General features: G+C 41.1%; 1 protein-coding gene across 4 annotated transcripts in view; it reads left to right on the top strand.

The window, feature by feature from the left end:
• The window catches only part of Klhl32 (kelch like family member 32), a 210,721-nt gene that overhangs the window by 75,660 nt on the left and 114,311 nt on the right, over positions 1-20,750 (top strand). For 3 of the 4 annotated variants that reach the window (XM_060386069.1, XM_060386068.1, XM_060386072.1), the window contains exon 4: positions 14,919-15,026. In XM_060386069.1, the coding sequence (XP_060242052.1) occupies positions 14,919-15,026 (108 nt within the window). Of the gene's footprint in view, positions 1-14,912; positions 15,027-20,750 lie in introns of those variants that run through there. The other variant, XM_060386070.1, reaches the window with a different exon arrangement.

Raw genomic sequence — 20,750 nt, 5'->3', positions numbered from 1 at the left:
ATATTGTCCAAGCTTTAGGAATGGATTCAGCAACTGTAGATATTGGCAAACTAGAGGGATTATTTCATTTTTTTAATTCCATATATTTAAAACTTTATATTTCTGTTATATTTCTGTTATTATACCACATTTAGGTACTAGTGTCTGTATTAGTCAGGGTTCTCTAGAGAACAGAACTGATGGTGTGTGTGTGTGTGTGTGTTCATGTGAGATGATTTATTGGGATGGATCATAGGCTGTGTCCAGATAGTTTGACAATGGCTCTCCACCAACTAATGGTCTAAGAATCCAGTAGTTGTCCAGTTCATGAGACTATATGTCTCAGCTGGTCTTCAGTCTATGCCAGAATCCTAAACAGTGGCCTCTATGCCATTGAAGGAATGAGCTTGCCCATGAGTGCAAGAACAAGCAGACAGAGAGAACTGTGTTCTCTCTTCCATGTCCTGCCAGCAGAAGATGAGTGTCACCCAGATTAAAGGTGAATCTTCCTGTCTCAAAAGACCTAGGTAAGAAGTGCATCTTCCCACTTCAAATGTTTTGTTTAAGAAAAAAAATCCCTCATAACTATACACAGCTATTTGGGTTTTAGTTAATTCCAGATGTAGTCAAGTTGAAAACCAAGAGTAGCTGTTACAATGGTTGAATAAAGATAAGATTATCAACATTTTAGGTTAAATTTTTGAATAATCTTTTGCTTCCATGAGATTTATTTGTTTTTGTGATGATGGGGATGGAACCCAAAGCCTTACTCATGTTAGACCAAACACTGATATAACACTTAGCTGCTCTCTCAGCCAGTCTGGCCTGCTTCAGCCTCCCTAGTGCTTGATTACAGTGTCATGTGGAGCTTTGTATTGGGCTGTAAGAGAGTAGAATAAGTTCTAATTGACCTCAGTCGATACTGTTATCTTTTATAATCCTCCTGAAAAGTTCTCTATAAAAAGCACAATGGATTTTTGTGGAGGGCATTGTGATTTAGGGGAAAGCTTTGTTTTAGTGCCTGTTTTCTCCTGCTCCTTGGTTATTTGCATTACAGATGTCTTGGCTACATGCTAACTGTGCTCATGTGAGTTGAGTGTGGTCTCAGTCTTCAGCCAGGCTCCAGGAAGCCATAGCTGGTATCAGAGTGGACAGATGAGAAATTTCTTGTCATTTATCCAAGCAAGCTGTAGCTGCTTCCAGATTATATGTTTTTAGTTTCAAAGTTATATTTTGAAGTGTTTGTATGAAAGCAGATCGGAGTCAATTGAAAGTCCTCTTCGGAAAAATGTGAGAAGAAGGAAATGGGCCAGAGAAAATCAACTCACAGGAGTGGGAAAAAGTGGTAGAGTAAAGTGTTGACCTAAAGGCTTTGATCTCCGTCTCATCCAAGGTCATATAGGCTGATCACTCTTTCAAAAAACATAGCTGGAACCCATGCTGCTCTTTTTTAAAGTAGCTTTTATTTCCTCAGAAGTGTTTTATTTTCCTTATCCTCTCTGAATCTAGCGATAAGTTGAACTTGCTGAAATTTGGGAAACAGGGTTTCTAGGAGGACTCAGAATTTAGAGTTAGCTGTTCTTTCTGGGGGAGACATGAACTATCAGGGGACATCTGAAGGGCCAATAAACAGAAATGACTGAATTTACCAATACTGTAGGAGAACGCTATCAAGACAGCAATTATGGTTTGATAGTCCTGAGGTCTCTGGGTGTCTCAAAACTTCAAATGTCCAGACATGTGAGAAGTGATGAAGGATCTTTTGGATATATGCCAAGGAGTGGTATAGCTGGATCTTGAGGAATCACTATTCCTAATTGTCTGAGAAAGCACCAGATTGATTTCCAAAGTGGTTGTACAGGATTGCATTCCCACCAGCAATGGAGAATGGTTCCCCTTTCTCCACAACCTCTCCAGCATGTGTTGTCAAGATGCTCAAGTACACAACAAGGACATTTGCTCAACCATGCTTGTAAACAGCTTTATTCATAATAGCCAGAACCTGGAAACAAACCAGATGTCCCTCAGTTGAGAAATGGATACAGAAACTGTGGTACTTTTACACAATGGAATACTACTCAGCAATTAAAAATGAGGAAATCATGAAATTTGCAGGCAAATGATGGGACCTAGAAAAGATCATCCTGAGTGAGGTATTGCAAAAGCAGAAAGACATACATGGTATATACTCACTTATATAGACCTATAAGATAGGATAAATATACTGAAATCTATACACCTAAAGCAGATAAACAAGAAAGAGAACCCAGGGTAAGATGATCAATCCTCACTTAGAAAGACAAATGGGATGGACATTGGATGTAGGAGAAAACAAGTAACAGGACAGGAGCCTACCATAGAGGGCCTCTGAAAGACTCTACCTAGCAGTGTATCAAAGCAGATATTAAGACTCATAACCAAACCTTCGGCAGAGTGCAGAGAATCATATGAAAGAAGGGGGAGTTAGTAAGACCTGGAGAGGACAGGAGCTCCACAAGGATCAAATATATCAGGGCACAGGGGTCTATCATGAGACTGTTTCTCCAACCAAGGACCATGTATGGATATAACCTACAACCCCTGCTCAGATGTAGCCCATGGTAGCTCAGCATCCAAGTGGGTTCTCTAGTAAGGGGAACAGAGACTATTTCTGACATGAACTCACTGGCAGGCTCTTCCACCCCCACCCCCCGAGGGAGGAGCAGCCTTGCTAGGCCACAGAAGAAGACATTGCAGCCAGTCCTGCAGAGACCTGATAAGCTAGGGTCAGATGGAAGGGGAGGAGGTCCTCCCCTATCAGTGGACCTTGGAAAGGGGCAGGGAGGAGATGAGGGAAGGAGGGTGGGATTGAGAGGGAATGAGAGAGGGGACTACAGCTGGGATACAAAGTAAATAACCTGTGATTAGTATAAAAATAAATAAAAATAAAGAAAGAAGTGATGAAGGGATGGGGGTTGATGGTACCTGCCATTCTCAAACACTCTATGTGAGGTCTAGCTGGAACTGTCATTAAAACATAATTTCCCACTCAGTGGGTGTGGCGAGGGACCCAAGATTCTGCACTTCTTTTGGTGATGCCAATACCAGTAACTCAGAGATCACATCTGAAGTAGTAGCAGATCAACTGTCCCTAAAGTATCTACTATGTATGAAAAAAGTACTTTTATTATTTATTTTATGTATGTGGGTGTTTTGCCTGTATGTATGTGTATGTACCACTTTCTTGCAGTGCCCACAGAGGCCAGTCCCTGGGGTTGGAGTTACAGACAGTGGTTTGCCACGATGTAGATGCTGGAACTGAACCTGGGTCTTCTAGAAGGACAGGCAATGTTCTTACATGCTGAATCATCTCCCTAGCCCCTGATTTTTAGATACCAATTGGGCTTGGTGATATAGTTGAAGGCGGGAGCAGGAGGATCTGGAATTCAAACAGAATCTAGGTCACAGAGTGAGAGCTGATCAATGAGAAACAGGCAAATGCCAAACAAGTAACAAACCAGAGAATGTAAGAAATACAGTTACCAGAGAGAAGTTGGTTTAGCTACAATTCCTAAACACAATCAGAGCAGCTCCAAGCCTCTTTTCTGTTACAGCTCCCCGCCCCCATTCCTGTCTTACATCCTTCAGTACAGAATCCTCCACTTGTTTGTTCATTTGTTCCAATTATTCTCTAGTTTTCAACCTTTGGGTGTTACTGTTCTCACAGAAATGTCTTCCTTTATACCTGCTTTCCTAGTTCATAGGCTTTCCGTCACAGTCGCTCAGCACACCTTCATGCAAACCCTTATTTTGCCGTAAGATAGCTGTCTCCACGCAGGAAATCCAGGTGGCCACAGAAAGCTTAGAAAAGCAGTCTACCCCTCTCGGATGCATAACACCCATCATGGACACTTTCCTTCAAAGTTTGCCAGTGTCTGTAGCAGGTGGTAGGTTCTGGCTTTCCCATTTATATGAATGTTAGCTAGGGAAAGCCAGCTTCGGAGGCATCCTTCCTGTTTGTTTGTCTGCTTCTAATCCTGTTACTGTCTGCACTTGTGGAGGAAAAGAGTTAAAGAGCACAGCATGAGCCAATGGTGCTTGCGCTACAGGCTCACTATCGCCATTTATTTAAAAAAGCTTCAAAGTGCAGCTAGTCCTTTGAGTAAACAAGCAACATATGTGAAGGTGTTAAGAAAACCAATGTGAATTGGGCCCTGGTGGCCCATGCCTTTAATCCCAAAACTCTGGACGGTAGAGGCAGGAGGATTTCTGTGAGATTGGGGCCAGCCTGGTTTATAGAGTGAGCTCCAGGACAGCCAGGGATACATAGAGAAACTCTTGACTTGAAAAACCAAAAAAAAAAAAAAAAAAAAAAAAGGAGTAGAAGGAAGGGAGCAAAAGAAAAAGAAAAAGGAGCAGAAGAAGACAACCAGTGTGTGGTGTGATTTTTAACCTCTAACATGGAGCTTTCTACTTCGTTTTGAGCAATTTTTAAAATTTGAAGTTAAAATATAATTATACAGTTTTCCCGTTTCATTTTTCTCCAACCCTTCTCATGTTCCCCCTCCCACACTTGTTCAAACTCATGATTTCTTTTACTTTAGTTGTTGTTATATGTATTTTTCTGAATATGTAAGTACAGCCTCTTCAGACCATAGTGTTACTTGTATCTCTATGATTTCAGGGCTGATCACTTGGTATTGGATAGCCAGTTGAGGAGTGTGTGTGTGGGGGTCTTCCCTAGCGAAGACTGTTTCTCCAATTCTTAGCATTCCTTACTTGACTTCAAGTTCTGTCTCCAGGGTTGGGGCACCAGGAGATGTTCCCCTTCCCTGTTAGCATGGCAAGTGACTTTATTCAGGTCATGTCTAGGCAGCTATGTTGATGAGACTTCCCAGGTATGGCTTCTCTGATATTTCTCTGAGACAGGCTCCCAGCAAATTCCTTGGTCCTCTGGCTCTCACAGTCTTTTCACTCCATCTTCCACTATAATCCTGGAGCCTTAGGTGCAGAGGTTGTGTTACAGATACCATCATTACTCAGTGTAGTTGAGGTAAGAGGAAATTGGTATTTCCATGACAGCTTACGAAGGATGTTGATGACACTATAATTTTACTGTTTTGGTTTCTCTCTAGTGTCCCAGTCCCTGAGAACATTACTCTACTATTTGGAGAAAAGGGTTATAAGTGTATGGCGGGGCAAAAAGTTTTCCCTCTGAATCCCCCTATTCTTTCAGACAGTGATGCTCCCCAAATGGTCTGGGTTACTATGTTCATGAGATAAAAGAAGGAAGTCGTCCAGAGCAGCTGTGGTCAGCAACCTCTTCTTCCTGTAAAGGAATGACACTGCTGCAGTTAAGTGAATGCCCTCATTGACAGAGGTTTGCTGCATATTCTGTACATGAGCTGTAATCAGTATGAAATGAACTGTGACTATAAACTATAAACATGTAAACCATTATATAAACCATTAAATTGAGCCAAATGTATGATCTTTGTTGACTTGGAAGATAGTTCGAATCCCAGCGAAATCTCATGACTTCGGTAAAGACTGTGGACTAATTATATAGCACAGGGTTTATGGAAGGTGCAGAGCCCAGACAACTAGGCCTGCTGTAGTTAATATCAAAAGGTCCTTGCTTTAGTGGCTTCCTAAAGCATAGTTTACTTTCATCTCACTGTCATGAAAGACATAATTGTGTCCTCTCAACAATTTAGTTATTTTGCCCATCGGATTATTTCGATTGCTAATAAGTATGTGTTGCCCACACACGGTGCCAGCAGCAAAGCTGCAGAGTTTACCAAGTAAAAGCCACCATATTTCAGCATCTTTGAGTACAGTGTGACAACACATCTGTCACTTGCCATCTTACTAATCAGTGAAGGTGGCAATTTCTGTCAGTCTTGAGGCCTATGCACTGTCTTTGGTGTGGTTGTAGTTCGTCTTGTGACTAAATGACAACCAATGTGGTCCAGGACAGCTTAATTCAAGGACTGTGATTTTAGAACTCAATTTGTGTCGCTTCCATGTGAATAAAGAAAGAATAATGCATCATAAACCCACAGCTCCCTCTGTGGAATGCACTGCAAGTTGACCACATTCCCACAAAATGGGTTCTCAATTAGAAAGATTTATAGTTATGGCAGCACATTTTCAGGCAAAAGTAAGCTGTGAAGACTGAAAATCTCAGCCTGGCCAAGGCTCTCCCAGGCGCAAGACAGTGTGAACCAAACAAGAGTCTGCTCTGTGTTTTCATACTTCTCATCAGAACTGTCTCCCAGCATTGGCAGAATGTTGTGGCCATATGTTTTTTTGTTTTTTGTTTTTTGTTTTTTTTTTGAGTGTTTTGTCTCTAAATGTCTAACTTGGAACTTGCTTCAGGTGTGTAGCTATGGTAGATGTTCTTTCTAACAAGTACAACTTTTATATGTCCGTATCTAACATGTAGAAATATTTTCTTAGAACACATTCTCCTTGCTTTTGACACTAGAAGAGCAGATCATTTGTGTGGAGTTTTTTGAGAAATGTGTTGGCTTGTTTTTTCATTTACCTGTGCTTATTGAAGGCAACAGTTCTAGGCTCTGACAGAAACTTGCCACAGTAAAGAGGACATAGTGCCTCTCCTCACAGAGACTGCAGCTTACCTTTCGAGAACATCAGCCCTAAATTTTAGGACTTTTCTCCTCATGTTGGACCCTAGCTGTTGTGCAGATGCTCTTTCACAGGCTCAGCTACTCTGGGCAGCTGAGGTTTCCCAGGGTCCGGCAGCATGTTCTTCCTCCTGTTGGTACTATCTGACAATACTCTTCCTAATTGGCATGCTTTCTAAGTTTATTAAAGTCGTGTTGATCAGGACTTAGTAGTCACATATTTTTAAAAATTTTGATAATATTACATTTGTAACATTGAAGTACTTTCTCTTTTCTTGAGTGAACTCACTATGTAGACCAAGACTTGCCTTGAATTCTAGTTGTTTATTAATTAGAGAGGGCCCAGCCATCCCTGGGTGGATCCATCCCTGGGCTGATGGTCCTGGGTTCTATGAGAAGGCAGGTCATGGGGGCAAGCTAGCAGGCTGCACCCCTCCATGACTTCATCAGCTGCTACCTCCAGGTTCCTCCCAGTTTTGAGTTTCTGTCCTGATTTCCTTTAATGTGGAGGTGTAAGCCGAATAAAGCTTTTCCTCCTCAACTTTCTTTTGATCTGTTGTTTTATCATTACAATGGTAATGATAACTAAGACAAAATATCATACTATCTTATAAATACATAAACAAATTCATAAATTCTAAAGGTAACTATTAGTTGTTTTTATATATAGCAACCCTGATTTTCCAGTTGTGTTATTTCCTCTAAAAAATATGGAAAAGAAATTTGATAGTTTCTTTGTTATTACAGAATATAAATTTTATTAAGAACATGTCTTATTAGCTTGTAGTCATCAAGTTCATTAAAATGAATACAATTAAAATTATTTTATTATATTTAGCATGCTGGAGAGGTTGTGGAGAAAGGGGAACCCTCCTCCATTGCTGGTGGGACTGTAAACTGGTACAACCACTTTGGAAGTCAATCTGGCGCTTTCTCAGACAATTAGAAATAGTGCTTCCTCAAGACCCAGCTATACCACTGCTAGGCATATACCCAAAATTTGCTCAAGTACACAATAAGGACATTTGTTCAACCATGTTTGTAGCAGCTTTATTTGTAATAGCCAGAACCTGGAAACAACCCAGATGTCCATCAACGGTGGAATGGGTTCAGAAATTGTGGTATTTTTACACAATGGAATACTACTCAGCAATCAAAAAAGAGGAAATCATGAAATGTGCAGGCAAATGGTGGGATCTAGAAAAGATCATTCTGAGTGAAGTATCCCAGAAGGAGAAAGACAAACATGGAATATACTCGCTTATATAGACCTAAAAGATATGATAAACATAATGAAATCTATACACCTAAAGAAGATAATCAAGAAAGCGGACATGGGGTATGATGATCAATCCTCATTTAGAAAGACAAATGGGATATGCATTGAACATATGACAGGAGTCTACCGCAGAAAGCATCGGAAAGACTCTACCTAGCAGTGTATCAAAGCAGATATTAAGACTCATAACCAAACCTTCGGCAGAGTGCAGGGAATCATATGAAAGAAGGGGAGTTTGATGTGGAAAGGATAGGAGCTCCACAAGGACCAAACATATCTGGGCACAGGGTCTTTTCTGAGACTGACATTCAACCAAAGACCATGAGAGGATAAAACCTAGAACCTCTGCTTGGATGTGACCCGTGATAGCTCAGTAATCAATTGGTTTCCCATAGTAAGGGGAACAAGGACTATTACTAACAGGAACTCATTGACTGGCTCTTTGACCTCCCCACCTCCTAAGGGAGGAACAGTACTGTTAGGCCACAGAGGAGGACTTTGCAGCCAGTCCTGAAAATACCTGACAAAACGGAGTCATATGAAAGGGGAGGAGGTCCTCCCCTATCAGTGGACTTGGAAAGGGGCAGGGAGGAGATGAGGGAGGGAGGGTGGGATTGGGGAGGGAATGAGAGATACAGCTGGGATACAGAATTAACAAAATGTAACTAATGAGAAAAATAAAATTAAAAATAAAATAAAATAAAATAAACGCAAGGCCTTTGCCTCCCAGGGCCACTCTTTGCTGACTGGCAGGGGTGACCCCATTGTGCAGTAGTTAAAATAAACCTCTTGCGATTTTGCATCAATGAGAAAAAAATAATATTTAGTGTGTGTGTGTTTGTACACATGAGTGCAGGTGTCTGTGTAGGCTACAAGAGGGTGTCTAATCTGCTGGATGAAGTTACAAGCGGTTGTGAGCCACCTGACTAGGCTGCTGGGTACTGAACTTGAGTACTTTGGAATAGCAATATGTTCTTCTTTTTTTGTCTTTTGAATATTTCCCTTTCATTAAAAAGATATTTTTCTTACATGATTTATCTTGATTAAAATTTCCCCTTTCTCTACTTCTCTCAGTTCATCTTTACCTCTACTCCAATCTAGATCTACTCCCTTTCTATCTCTAATTAGAAAACAAACAGGATTATAAAACACAATAAAAAACAAAAAAGATATGAAATAAAATAAGATAGCAAAAGAAAAACACAACTAAATCTGAATTAGAGCAAACAGAAGGAAGAGTGCAAAAGAAGGCAGAAGAAACAGAGACATAATCACTTCCACACTCAGGAATCCACAAGAACACTGAGCTGGAAGCCATAACGTATCAGCAAGGGACCGTGCGAGCAGCGCCGGCCCTCTGCATGCTGCGCCCATCCGTGTGAGTTCACGTGAGGCATCCTCGCAGACGCTGCGCTCGATCCCGCCCTCCTAGGAGACGAAGTAGGCCCTACACTCGAGAGCGAGAGCGTCCGCGGTGGGGAGCCAGCTGTCCAGCCGCCGAGGTGCCTGGTTCTCGATGTGGACATTGAGTGGTGTCAGTGTGGCTTATGATCAGCGAGCGGGGAGGTCACGGGGATTTGCTTTTGTGTATTTGAGAGGAGGCCACGGAAAGGCAGATGAGATGAGCAGGATGTCACCAAGAGAGCTCACACAGCTACACCAGGCATTTACACGGGCAGACCAACTCATAGCGGTGGAGGAGGAGGAGGTGGGCGGACGCAGAGGGAGGTGACGAGAGTTTTACTAAATAGATGTGAAGAGTATGATTCCTGGTACAGAAGAAGGTCGCCTTCTTACTACAGTCGCCACAGGTCACAGTCAAGATCGTGTTCCTGTAGCCCAAGACGCTATTGATTTCCAGTGTCCCTAGGAAAAAAATCCCTGGTTTGTTTAATCCATGCGTGGCCAGTTTGTTGCTGTGTTCTGCCCCTGGCTATGCTCGTAAGGTGTCGTTGTCGTTCGGATGGTTAACAGAGTGTAGAGGAGTGCAGTGTTAGCCTTGCGTTCTTCGCCTTTGCGAAGATTAGCTCCTTCCATGAGGACAGACGAGCTTTTGAAAGCTTTTGTGACAGATGAGACACATTAGAAATCTGTGGCCATGATGAACTGTTTCGTAACCTTCTTTGAGGGAAGATCAATGAGACTTTAAGTACATCAGTCATGTCAGGTGTGTCTGGAGTCGCATGGACAGTCCAGCAGTTGAGTGTAGAAAGTCTGATGCTGTAGGAGGAAATACGGGACTTTTTTTTTTTTTTTTTGAAAGAATGTAACTTTGAACCTAAAAACTAAGTCACCTTTTAGAAATTAAAATCTTGTAATTTCTATAAGACATGTTTTATTTGAAGTTATATGTTAAGCCTTATAAACTTAAAGTGTGATTTTTGTGCTAAATTAATGGAAAGTTAAGCATTCCCTTAATCACTGAAGGACAACATTTATTTATTACCTAGAACAATTGTATAACTTGCTGTTAGAAGTTTTGGTATTGGGACATTGGTTGTGGGGGTTATTGTATAGTATAGAATCCTAAAATACATGTGGGGAATAATAATTTCAAATAAAAGTTAACTTAAAAGAATGATAAATTGCTTAGCTCATATTATTTAACTTTGGTAGTAGTGTGTACATAGAAAATTTTCAGTTTGTTTTAGATTTTACAATTTGGTGGAGTACAAGTTTTGAAAGTGTGTCATTATGATTCTCTGGATTTCCTCAGTACCTGTTGTTATGCTCCTTTTAATTATAATTTTTTGTTAATTTGTATGTTCTATCTCTGTCTTTTAGTTACTTTTGACAAGGATTTGTCAATATTTCTGACTTTCTTGAAGAACCAACTCTTTGTTTCACTGTTCATTGTTTTGTTTGTTTGCTTCAGTTTCATGGATGTCAGCCCTGAATTTGTGTTTCTTGCCATCTTGGCCTTCCGGGTGTGATTTCTTCTTTTCGTTCTAAAGCTTTCAAGTGTGCCGCTATTAGTATAAAACCTTTTCTTTTCTTTTTTTTTTTTTTAATGTTGGCACTTAGTGCTATTAACTTGCCTTTTAGAACCACCTCCATTGTGTCTCATAAGTGTTGGTATGCTGTGTATTCATTTTTTTTTCAATTCTGGAAAGTCTTCAGTTTCTTTCTTGACTTATTTGTGTTGTCCGGTTTCCATGAGTTTATAAACGTTCTGTTGATTCTATGCTAACCCCTGTGTCAAGAAGAATGCATGGTATAATTTCAATTTTCTCATATCTGCTGAGACTTGCTTTGAGTCCCAGTGTAAGGTCAGTTTTGGAGACAGTTCTATGAGGTGCTGAAAAGAAGGTATATTCTCTTGTAATTGGGTAAAATGTTCTGTAAATATGTTAGGCCTATAACATTAGCTAACATAAGCATTTCTCTGTGCAGGTTTCATTTAGATGACTATCTATTGGTGAGAGTGGGGGTATTGAAGTCTCCCAGTATCAGTGTGTGATAGTCACTATGTGATTTAAGCTGTAGTACTTTTTTTTTTCTTTTTACAAAACTTGGTTTCTCTTGTACTTGGGGCACAAATATTTAGAATTGAAATGTCTTCTTGGAAGATTTTTCCATTGATGAGTATGGAGTATCCTTCCCTATCTCTTCTAATTAGTTTTTGCTTGAAGCCTATTTTGTCAGATATTAAGATGGACACAGAGGCTTGCTTCTTAGGTCTATTTGCTTGGATTTCCCTTTTCCATTCTTTTACCCTGAGGTGAAGTCTGTTATTGAAGTTTAGGTGTGTTTCTTGGATGGAGAAGAAGGATGGATCCTGTTTTCACATCTATTTTGTTTGTCTGCGTCCTTCTACTGGGGAATTAAGATCATAGATGTTGAGATTTATCAGTGAGCAGTGCTTGTTGATTCCTTTTTTGTTGTTGGCCGTGGAGGTATTGGTGTGTGTGTGTGTGTGTGTGTGTGTGTGTGTGTGTGTAAGAGAGAAAGAGAGTTTCCTTTCTTTTGATTTGTTCTCTGGGATTATTTATGCCTTGTGTTTCCTTGGGTTTAGACAAGCTCTTTAGGTTAGATTTTTCCTCCTAGTGTCTTTTGTAGGGCTCGATCTATAGGTAGATATTGCTTAGGTTTGGCTTTATCATAGAATGTCTTACTTTCTTCATCTATGGTGATTGAAAATTTTGCTGGGTGTAGCAGTCTGAGTGGGCGTTTGTGGTCTCAGAGTCTGCAGCACGCTTGTGTAGGTCATTCTGGCTTTAGAGTCTCCATGGAGAAGCCAGGTGTTACTCTAATCAGTCTACCTTTATAGTTACTTGGTCTTTTTTCCTTGCAGATTTTAATGCTCTTTCATTGTCCTTTACATTTAGTGTTTCAGTTATTGTGTTCTGAGACCTGTATTTACTGGGACAGTTTATTTGGTCTGTATGACTCTTGAACCTTGATAGACATGTCCTTCTTTAGGTTAGGAAATTATTCTATTATTTTGTTGAAAATATTTTGTGTGCCCTTGACCTTATGTTTCTTCTCCTTCCTCTGTTTCTATTAGTCCTAGATATGGTCTTTTTTCATGGAGTTCCAGATTTTTTTTTTTTTTTTGGTTTACTGTTTTCTTTGATTGAGATATTTATTTATCTTATGTCTTCAATCCCTGATAGTCTCTTCCATCTTCTGCATTATAGTGATGAAGTTTGTCTCTGAATTTCCTCTTCAAGTTTCTAAAGTTTTCATTTCCAGATTTACCTCAGTTTGGATTTTCTTTATTGATTTTATTTCCATTTTCAGGTCTTAAATGATTTTTTTTTTGTCTTGAATGATTTTATTGGTTTCCTTCCAGTGTTTGTTCATGTTTTCATAGATTTCTTCAAGAGATTTACTCATTTACTGTTTAAGAACCTCTACCATTTTCATGCAAGCTGTTTCACAGTCTTTGTCTTGTGCTTCAGGTATGTTGCAATACTCAAGGCCTGCTGTGGTACAGGTTTCCTGGCTGTTATGGATTGTGTTTTTATGCTTGAGTTTAGGCATCTCGGTATGGGAAGATTGCAATTCTAGGCATTGACATCTGTTCATGCGTTTGTTGGTGACTGTTCTGTTCCTTGGTTTCTGATTTTTCTCTGGTTCTCAGGTGAGTGTGGTGGGTGTGTGTTGTGGGGAAGGAAAATTCTTCTGGGATCCTGACAGGTGTGTCCACTAGGAGGTCCAGGTAAAATATGTTTCGAGATATTGGAAGCTGACCCTTAGGAATGGGGATTTGTTAAGTTGAGGGGACTGAGTGAATTCACAGGAAAGAAGAAAGCAGGGTAGTGTCCCACCAGGATCTGCCTTGTCCCCTGAGAATGGAGACAGAGAATGAGAAGATCACAGAGGGTTGTCTGCTATAGAGATTGAGAGGAGACTGGTGGGTTTGACCTAGAGGAATGAAGGGAGAGCTGAAGATCTTCAATTAGCCCACCGGCTTTGCTGGCTAAAATGACCCATGTGTTCTTAAGAAAGCCTGTTGGAGTTGGGGGCTGGGACAGAGCAATGAACAGGCAGAGGGGAGTTAGGAGGGAAGATGTGTGTGAGCCAGTGGAGATGGGGGAGAGAGGAAGGGAGGCCTTAGCAGATTGTCTCCTGCAAAGGCCAGGGTAAGCCTCGAGGGTTGTGTTTGGAGGAGCTGAGGGAGGGGTGAAGATCATAGGCAGTATGTTGTTCTCTTCTCCAGCAAACTGTTCTTCCATTCCTTCCCCCAAAATGGAAACAGTTTTAGCCCCATTCCTGACTGGGGTGTTAAACGCTTGCTCCCTCTTCTCTCCCCTTTGAGTTTGTCCACTTAAATTTTTGGTAAATCTCAGTGATACAATATATCGTAGTATCATTGCTGTGAATCAGCTCCCGAGAATGCTTTCCTTTTGAGTAAGTGAAATTTTATACTCTTTGACTCCTGTCTCCCCACTTTCTCCTCATCCCGGCCCTGATAACACCGTTCTGCCTTCTTCACCAGGATTTCACTATTAAGGTTCCATTTATGAATTAGAGCTTTGTTGTTTGTTTTTGGTTTATTTCTCTAGGTTGTGTAAAATGAGATTTCCTTCTATTCAGAGGCTGAGTAGTTTCCCTTTGCATATGTATTTTCTTTATCCATCATTTTTTTCAGTTGTTTCTATACGTTGGCTTTCATGAATAATGTTGTAGTGGGTATGGATATGCTGATTTCCCTATGGGGTGTAGATTTCATTTTATTTGTATTAGTCCTCCCTAATCAATGAGGACCATATTTAAAAAACTATAAGCAGATGCCTGAAATCATATATAGTGTTAAATCCTGTATAGTCTCTTATTTTTCTCATATAAACAAGCTATGAAAAGTTTAATCTGTAAGTTAGGTGTAGTAAGAGCTTAACAACAGTACCTAATGCTAAAATAAAAATTACAACAATATAATAAAAATAATGTGCCCATGGCTCCTCTCAATATATTTTATTGCACTGAATAAATATATTTTTATTGTGATGTCCGATGATATAGATGCTTGAATAGCGTGATGGAGTGAAGCTTTTGATAGAGCTGTCACAACCCCCATGAGGCTGGTCTGTGATTCCATGCCAGTTGGTCTGATAACTGGAATTGCTTTGAAGTGACTAAGTGGGTGTGTACAACCCTTAACGGGGTACGGCGGACAAAGGAGCGACATAGAGGTGTTGTCATCAGAGAAGACTTGGCTCTTCACATCCCTTGGGCAGAATGTCCCGTGCGGTGTAGTCATCCTGAACATTCCGCCCAGAGAGAGAAGATGAGTTCAGTGAGCCTGAATGCTGGATGAGTATGCTGAGAGTTTCACGTGTGTGTGTGTGTGTGTGTGTGTGTGTGTGTGCTCGCACGCACACGCGTGTTTGCTGTACTGTGAAGCTATGAGAAGGCTGCAGAGGCTTGTGCAAATGAAGCTTTGTGGAAGTGTTTCAGAAACCAAAATTACATGAATTAACTGAACACGTCTGTTTCCTGGTTTCTCTAGAAAACTAGAGAAACTTTCTCTCTTGCTCGTTAGACCCCATGATTCAGTCTTTTCTTTTCCACTTTCCTTGTTCCAGGCAATGTTCAGTCTTTGTATGGTGGAGAGTGGAGCCGATGAAGTGAATCTTCGTGGCGTGACCAGCCTGGGCTTACAGCAGGCTCTGGAGTTTGCATACACAGGACAGGTATGGTGCCAAGTGTGACGCGCAGCTTTGCCTATTAACTGTGCCTAAGCAACGGAAATGATCATCAATGGATAAGATTTACTTGCTTCACATGTTTCTCATGTTAGTGTTTGAAAAATTCACATCTGCTCAATATTATAACTGAAGAAAAAAACATAAATAGTCTTGATTTTTTTGAGTTATCCAGCAGACTGAGCTATGTGATTGTTAAGATGCTTTTCTCAATGATCCAAAAAAAAAGAAAAACTGTCATAAGGAAAAACAAGAGCAAAACATGGCAAGAGCTCCAGTCCAGTGATAGAGTCAACAAGGCCTATAGTCACAAAGAAAAATATCTAAACAGTTGTCTTAGTTAGGGTTACTGTTGGTGTGATCAAGAACTAAAAGCAAGCTGTGAAGGAGAAGGTTTATTTGGCTTACTCAGCTATAACACAGTTCATCATAGGAGGCAGTCAGGCCAGAAACTCAAATAGGGTAGGAACCTGAAGGCAGAACCTGATGCGAAAGTCTTGGAACAGTGCTGCTTGGTGCCTTATTCTCCATGGCTTACTCAGCCTGCTTTCTTACAGAACTCAGGGCCAACCCAGTAGTGACACCATCCACAAGGAGGTGAAGCCCTCCGCCATCAATCACTAATTGAGAAAATACCTCATAGGCTTGCATACAGCCTGCTCTTATAGAGCCATTTTCTTAGTTGTTGCTCCCTCCTCTTACCTGTGTCAAGCTGACATTAGATTAGCCAACACAATTAGCTACTTGTTAACTTAACACACTCTATTTAACAGTAACCTTTCATTTTCAGATTGTCCCCAAGATCTCATATTAATAAAAATCACAATATAAAGCATATTACAAACTAAAAAGTCCTACAGTATTTACAAATTCAAACACTTTAAAAATTCAGTATTTTTAAAATATCCACAATTCTGGGTTCTCCTGCTGCAAGTGGTCTGCACTTTCAGCAACAGCCTCTCCTGGGCTTTAGGGACTCCTGCCCTGTCACATGGTAACTAGCCTCAGCTTCCCTCCATGTCCCCTTCATGCCTTCAAAGCCAGTACTGCCCGGGTTACTCTCAGAATACCACGTTATCCAGCATGAGGTACAGCCTTGGCTGCCTCTAGAATACAGCTTCTGTGTGCTGACCCTTAGGAAACATTTCCTGGAATATTGTACTTCAAAGTTGCTAGTCTCTTCTTAATCACAGATGACTCTTCAGCCCCAGCAGACCAGCAGCATCCATTGTCCCAGCAAAGCAAAGGTTTTACTTTAGTGGTTCTGGTCTATTGTCAATTACAACTGATTCTTGGGCTCCAAATGACCAGGTACCACAGATGCTTAACACAAATGGCCCACAGTTGAGATACTTTGGAGCTTTAAAGAGATGGACACTTTGAGAGACTAAAATTTTTAAAGCGGGACTTGCAAAGTTATACTATGTTTTATAATGGATTTTAACATAAGATCTTAGAGAGAAACAAGAAAGGAAAAGGTCATGGTTTAACAGTTTTGAGTGCTTACATCAAGTTGCCAAGGGATCAGTTTGTACTGGTTAATTCCTGTCAATTGGACACAAACAAAAGTCATTTTGGAAGGGAGAATCTTAATTGACACAATACTCCCTCAGATTGTTCTGTGGGCACATTTTCCTTATAAATGATTGATGTGGGAAAACCTAGAGCACAAGGCTGGTGCCACCTCAGAGCAGGTGGAACGGGGTGGTAGAAAAAGCAGGCTGAGTAAGCCACGGAGAGCAAGACAACTAGCAAGCAGCATTTCTTCCTGTACTCTGCTTCCGTTCCTACCTCCAGCTTCCTTCCTCAACCCTGCCGGCCTTCCCTCGGGGTAGACTGTAAACTGTAAGATAAAGGGAACCCTTTCTTCCTCAGGTTGCTTTTGGCCAGGGTGTTTGTAGTAGAAAAACATACGTAGCAAATATAATGACACTTTTAAAAAAAAGAAAGAAATGCAAGACTGTGGACCTATCCTGAACTTGTGTTTTTCTGGAGACCAGAAGCCAGCTCCGGAGAGGATCCACAGAGAGCTAACGAGGCTGGGGAACAGAGCATCAACTCAGCTGTTAAACTGCGCCCTGACAGGGCAGGCTGTGGAGGAGCCAGGCCACAGTTCTGTGCATTTTATGGGCATTCTTTGACCTAATTTGTAAAACAACTTTGAGGAATGTGGTGATAGCTCTTGAAAGGCAGCAAGATCTACTGGGCATAGTGGCATAAGCCTTTAATTTCAGACAGAGACAGGAGGATCACTGTGAGTTCTGGGCTAGCTTGGTCTACATAACAAATTCCAGGATGGCAGGGACTAAATAGAGAGATCCAACAAATGTAGAGATCTCAAACAAGATAAAACAAAACAGCAAAATCAAAAGAGGTGTAATGGACTGAATAAAATCTTTCCGCCATGTATTTTGACCTACTTGTTAAAATCTCTTCCTAATTGCAAGTCTGTTGTCTTTCTCTGAATGTCATTAAGAAAGAGACATGTCATGTTTGTTGCATCTTACTGAAAGAGGCCAGGAGTACTTAGAGATGTTTGAAAACAGCTCCATTTCTTTAGCCGTGAGTGGGGGCGGGGTGCCTCCTGTGTTGGTGAGATTCGAGTTTTCATTCTTGTTCTCTCTCTGTCATTGCTCTGCTCCAAACTGGAAAATGAGATAGTGTTTCTTAAATCATCCAAAGACCTGGTTTCTTAGCCATCAAAATGACTTTGTAGTTAGGCGTGGTAATGCACGCCTTTACTCTCAGCACCCAGGAGGCCGAGGGGCTGGTGGATGTCTGGGTATCTGAGGTTAGGGTTAGGGTTAGCCTGGTCTACATTACAAATTCCAGGTCACTCAGACTTACATAGTGAGACGTTGTCTCAAAAAATGACTGTGGTAAATCCCTCTTTGCCTTGAGGCTGGGATACAAATGATGGCAAAGCAATGCCCTGTGCCTTGTAGTGTATTCGAGAAACGTGCAGAGGTGACTTCTCATACTGTGGAGTTGAGATTAGAATTGAGCAGAGAGGAATCTGGACTGTATAGTATAAGTGAAAGCATGGTTTTTTCAGTTTCTTCATTGTTATTGATCATTATGGACTTCCAGTGATAGTTTTAACCATAAATATATATATATATACATTATATATTCATAGATATAAAATATAAACATATATTGTGTGTATAAGATGTATTTTTATATATACACTTTAGAGTTGTGTGTATGATCACACACATACCGCGCTCATGACAGTTGATTATAAGTTTAGCCAGTTGTAGTAAGCATAGTATAAAATGAAAGTATTTTAAGTGTCTGAAAATTGCTGCTGTCTTGGAGAGAAGCTTGGAGTACGGAGTGGGAGTGATGAATGAATACTGCTAAGTGAACAGTGTGTGTCCCTCCTACACACAACTCTAAGTACAGCCTTCTTAAAATCGTCCCACACATTTCATCCAGGAAGTGTTGAGCAAAGTCAAAATTTCTCCCAATGCTAATAGTTTCTCAGAACATGTGTGCACCCTTCCTGCGGCTTCCCAAATGCATGGCTTACAAGCTCATGCTTGTCCTTGCACTCAGTAGCGAGCGTTCTTCCTCTGCCTACACATTGCTCGCAGATGGCTTGAGCAAGGCTTTGGATGTGTTGTCCTTGCACAGCCACAAACAGTTGCTGGGATTTCAGCAGAGACAGCCATGGGGCAGAGGCAGCAGCAGGTAGAACCTCTTTGGGGAGGAGGCCATTGCTTTGGAGACTATCACCAGGAAGATCTGCCTCAGAAGCAGGAAAAATGAACCCAAGATAGTACTGGCTTTTCCTACCGTGGTGTGCAAGAAGATGGCTCCTGTTTCCTGGCCACTTCCATCTCAGTTTCTCATGTTTCAGACCAGTCTGGAATAGAAGAGACATGAGAAAGCTGAGAGGAAAACAGGGGATACTGCATCTCATTCCCAACTAGAAAAAGTGCTCAGCCACCCAGAAACAGGCAGGTATTGTTTTCAGACAGACAGGCAGGCAGGCAGGCAGACAAAACAAAAGCAAAAACAAAAACAAAATCTTTATCTGATAGTGAGGAGCACATAACATTGAAACTAGTTTATGAAGAAAAGAATACTGGGAAGTAGGACAGCCAACCTGATGGCTCCAGAATAGACCCTAGGAACTGAGTAGCTTAGTGCTAGGATCAAGTTAATGGAACTCAGGGCCCCAGGTTTCCTGTTGAGCGCTCTGGCTACGATGCCCAGAAGGTCTGACTGAGTGGCAGTGCTGTCATGGCTACACTGTGCAGAGGATGGCTAGTTCTACGTCCATTTCCAGAGAGCTCTGTTTCGCTCTATCACTTGTAACCTGATAGAGACTCTCTAAAAGCCCAGAGCAGAAGGAGAATCGACCTGCCAAACAGTAGAGACCTCTGTAGCCTTCCTTGAACTGTTTCATGGCTAAATATTGCTAACTTTTTCAGCCATGAGCCAGGTGTATAAGCATCTGAGGAAGGAAACTAGTTTGGGTATCACCTTGCTCTTCTCTTCATTAGCCAAGAACTCTAGCCCTGGCGTTGTGAGGTCGGGAAGGAATGTGCCTTTTGGGACACACAGCCTAATTGCCTTTCTCTGACCCAGCGAATGCTATAGTGTCATATACCTCAGGAAATATTTTGTAACTGTTACCATTTGTAATCCTTTTAGAAATTAAAAATATGTGATATTCTCACAAATGAAAACTATATATGTATATATATATATGTTGACTGCCATTTTATGTATTTATATATATATAACAGAAATCATATAAATTATTCATACAGATAAGAGTTGAAAATCAAAGGAAATTCTTAGTTTCCACGTTTATATCATGCTTACGTATTGGAGGGTTTTTTCCATGATTTTTATATGATTCTTATAAGTTCACATGTGTATGTATGCAGCTTTACTCACACATTTTCAGGGTGTTGATGACTGCTCCTGTCATGTAGTCAGTTCTTAATATCACCATAGAGGGCATACTGAACGTGAAGCCTACTGGGAAGTATGCGTGTAGCACTTTATTTTGGCTGGAATTATATTTGTTCCCACAACAGAACACTTTTCTCTGGAGACCTGAGCATCCAACCAGGCAGCAGAGTGACAGCAATCTTAATTGGAACTGTTTTCCCATGGATGATCCCTTCAGGGGTAAATGTGTCACTCCGTATGGGAAAAAAAGTCTCCATCAGATTTACTGATGGGCCTGCCCTAGCTGTGGCATGTAAAGCAGTTCTGGAGGGAAATTTGCTGAAGTGCATCTGTTGGGATCAGCAGTAAGATTATTCAAGAGTTTTTTAGCATTCTCGTTTTAAGATTACCCTGTGTTCATCAGGCAATACCAGCAGAAGCCTGCAGGGTGAAAAGCCCTCAAGCTACTTAGGCTGTGTCCCAGGGTCTGCAGGGTGCAGCCTGAAAGCCACATTCTAAAGGAGAATGTTTTTAATTTTGCAAAACAAACAAACAAACAAACAGAAAAATCATTTTCTTTTCCCCCTAATCCTTGTCAGGCTGTGAAATTGTGCATGACTGCATTTCTCCACATAATCGGTTCATTTACATGGAGGTCTGAGAACAGCACAGCAGAGAGACTCTGAGTTCTCGCACTCACTTCTTTTCTTCTCTCTTGACTCTGTTAGAAACCAATGTGCATCCTGTTTGCCTTTCTGGGTGAGGATTGAGCATCTTACCCAGGGTCCTCCTTCTTGCTTA

This window comes from Meriones unguiculatus, chromosome 6 (genome assembly GCF_030254825.1).
Source record: "Meriones unguiculatus strain TT.TT164.6M chromosome 6, Bangor_MerUng_6.1, whole genome shotgun sequence".
Lineage (NCBI taxonomy): Eukaryota > Metazoa > Chordata > Mammalia > Rodentia > Muridae > Meriones > Meriones unguiculatus.
Note: the sequence above shows the minus strand (reverse complement) of the source record. Positions and strands in the feature narration are given on the sequence as shown.